Source organism: Atta cephalotes, assembly GCF_000143395.1.
Source record: "Atta cephalotes unplaced genomic scaffold scaffold00076, whole genome shotgun sequence".
In the NCBI taxonomy this organism is placed as follows: domain Eukaryota; kingdom Metazoa; phylum Arthropoda; class Insecta; order Hymenoptera; family Formicidae; genus Atta; species Atta cephalotes.
In genome coordinates, this window is record NW_012130140.1 from 180,303 (window position 1) to 181,141 (window position 839).

General features: G+C 25.6%; 1 protein-coding gene across 1 annotated transcript in view; it reads left to right on the top strand.

The window, feature by feature from the left end:
• LOC105624344 (methyltransferase-like protein 25) overlaps positions 1 to 707 on the top strand; it is a 1,946-nt gene extending 1,239 nt beyond the window's left edge. Inside the window, exons 3-4 of the mRNA XM_012205701.1 lie at positions 98 to 195; positions 262 to 707. Of these exons, the coding sequence (XP_012061091.1) occupies positions 98 to 195; positions 262 to 495 (332 nt within the window). The 3' untranslated portion in view covers positions 496 to 707. The remainder of the gene's footprint in view (positions 1 to 97; positions 196 to 261) is intronic.
• Positions 708 to 839: the final 132 nt, after the last annotated feature.

The window sequence follows — 839 nt, forward strand, 5'->3', positions numbered from 1 at the left end:
TAATGTATAAATTAGGCACAAGTTTTCCTTCAATGACCGAAAATCTTGATATTCTGTATCAATATATTGATTAATATTTATATAATATTGTTAATAGGATATTACAATGCTAAAGTAGGACGTGGTGGACCACTGAATAATTTCGTAGACTACGCAAAGTGCGCGCTATCCAAAATCGGAGTGGATAAGAATCAGGTACGTGTTAGTTTTCCTTTTGTTTTGATATATCATACAGAAATTTTATAAAATATATGATTTTAGATACCATCCGCATATGTATTGCAAGAAATATATCAGAATCACATACACTTCAAATCAAGGTTGAGTCTGTTTCAAATGTTGAGAATATATATGAGCTCGGTAGTGGAAGCGGCAATCATGTTGGATAGAATAATATTTTTACAAAATAATATCAAGTGTTCCAAAGTTGCTGTAATACGTTTGTTTGATCCAACACTCTCTCCTAGATGTTATGGAATAATTGCAACGAAATAAGTACAATAATTATAAAGATATTAAAGATGTTATGAAAATAGAAAAAAAAGATGTTATGAAGACAGAAAAAAAGAATTAATCTGATTATAAAACGATATGCCGGTATGTTTATTATAGAAAGTGTTCGTCACATTTTTAATACAAATATGAAATGTTTAAATAATTACTTATTGTTGTATATAAAATAATGCGATTTTAATAAAAATTTTTTCATTTAATTATTTGTCATTTGTATTCAAATTCACGATTGACTCATTATTTGAATATGGAACATCTCAAATATTTTTAATTTAATATTTCAACTGAGTATATATATATATATATATATATTATTAATTATTTAT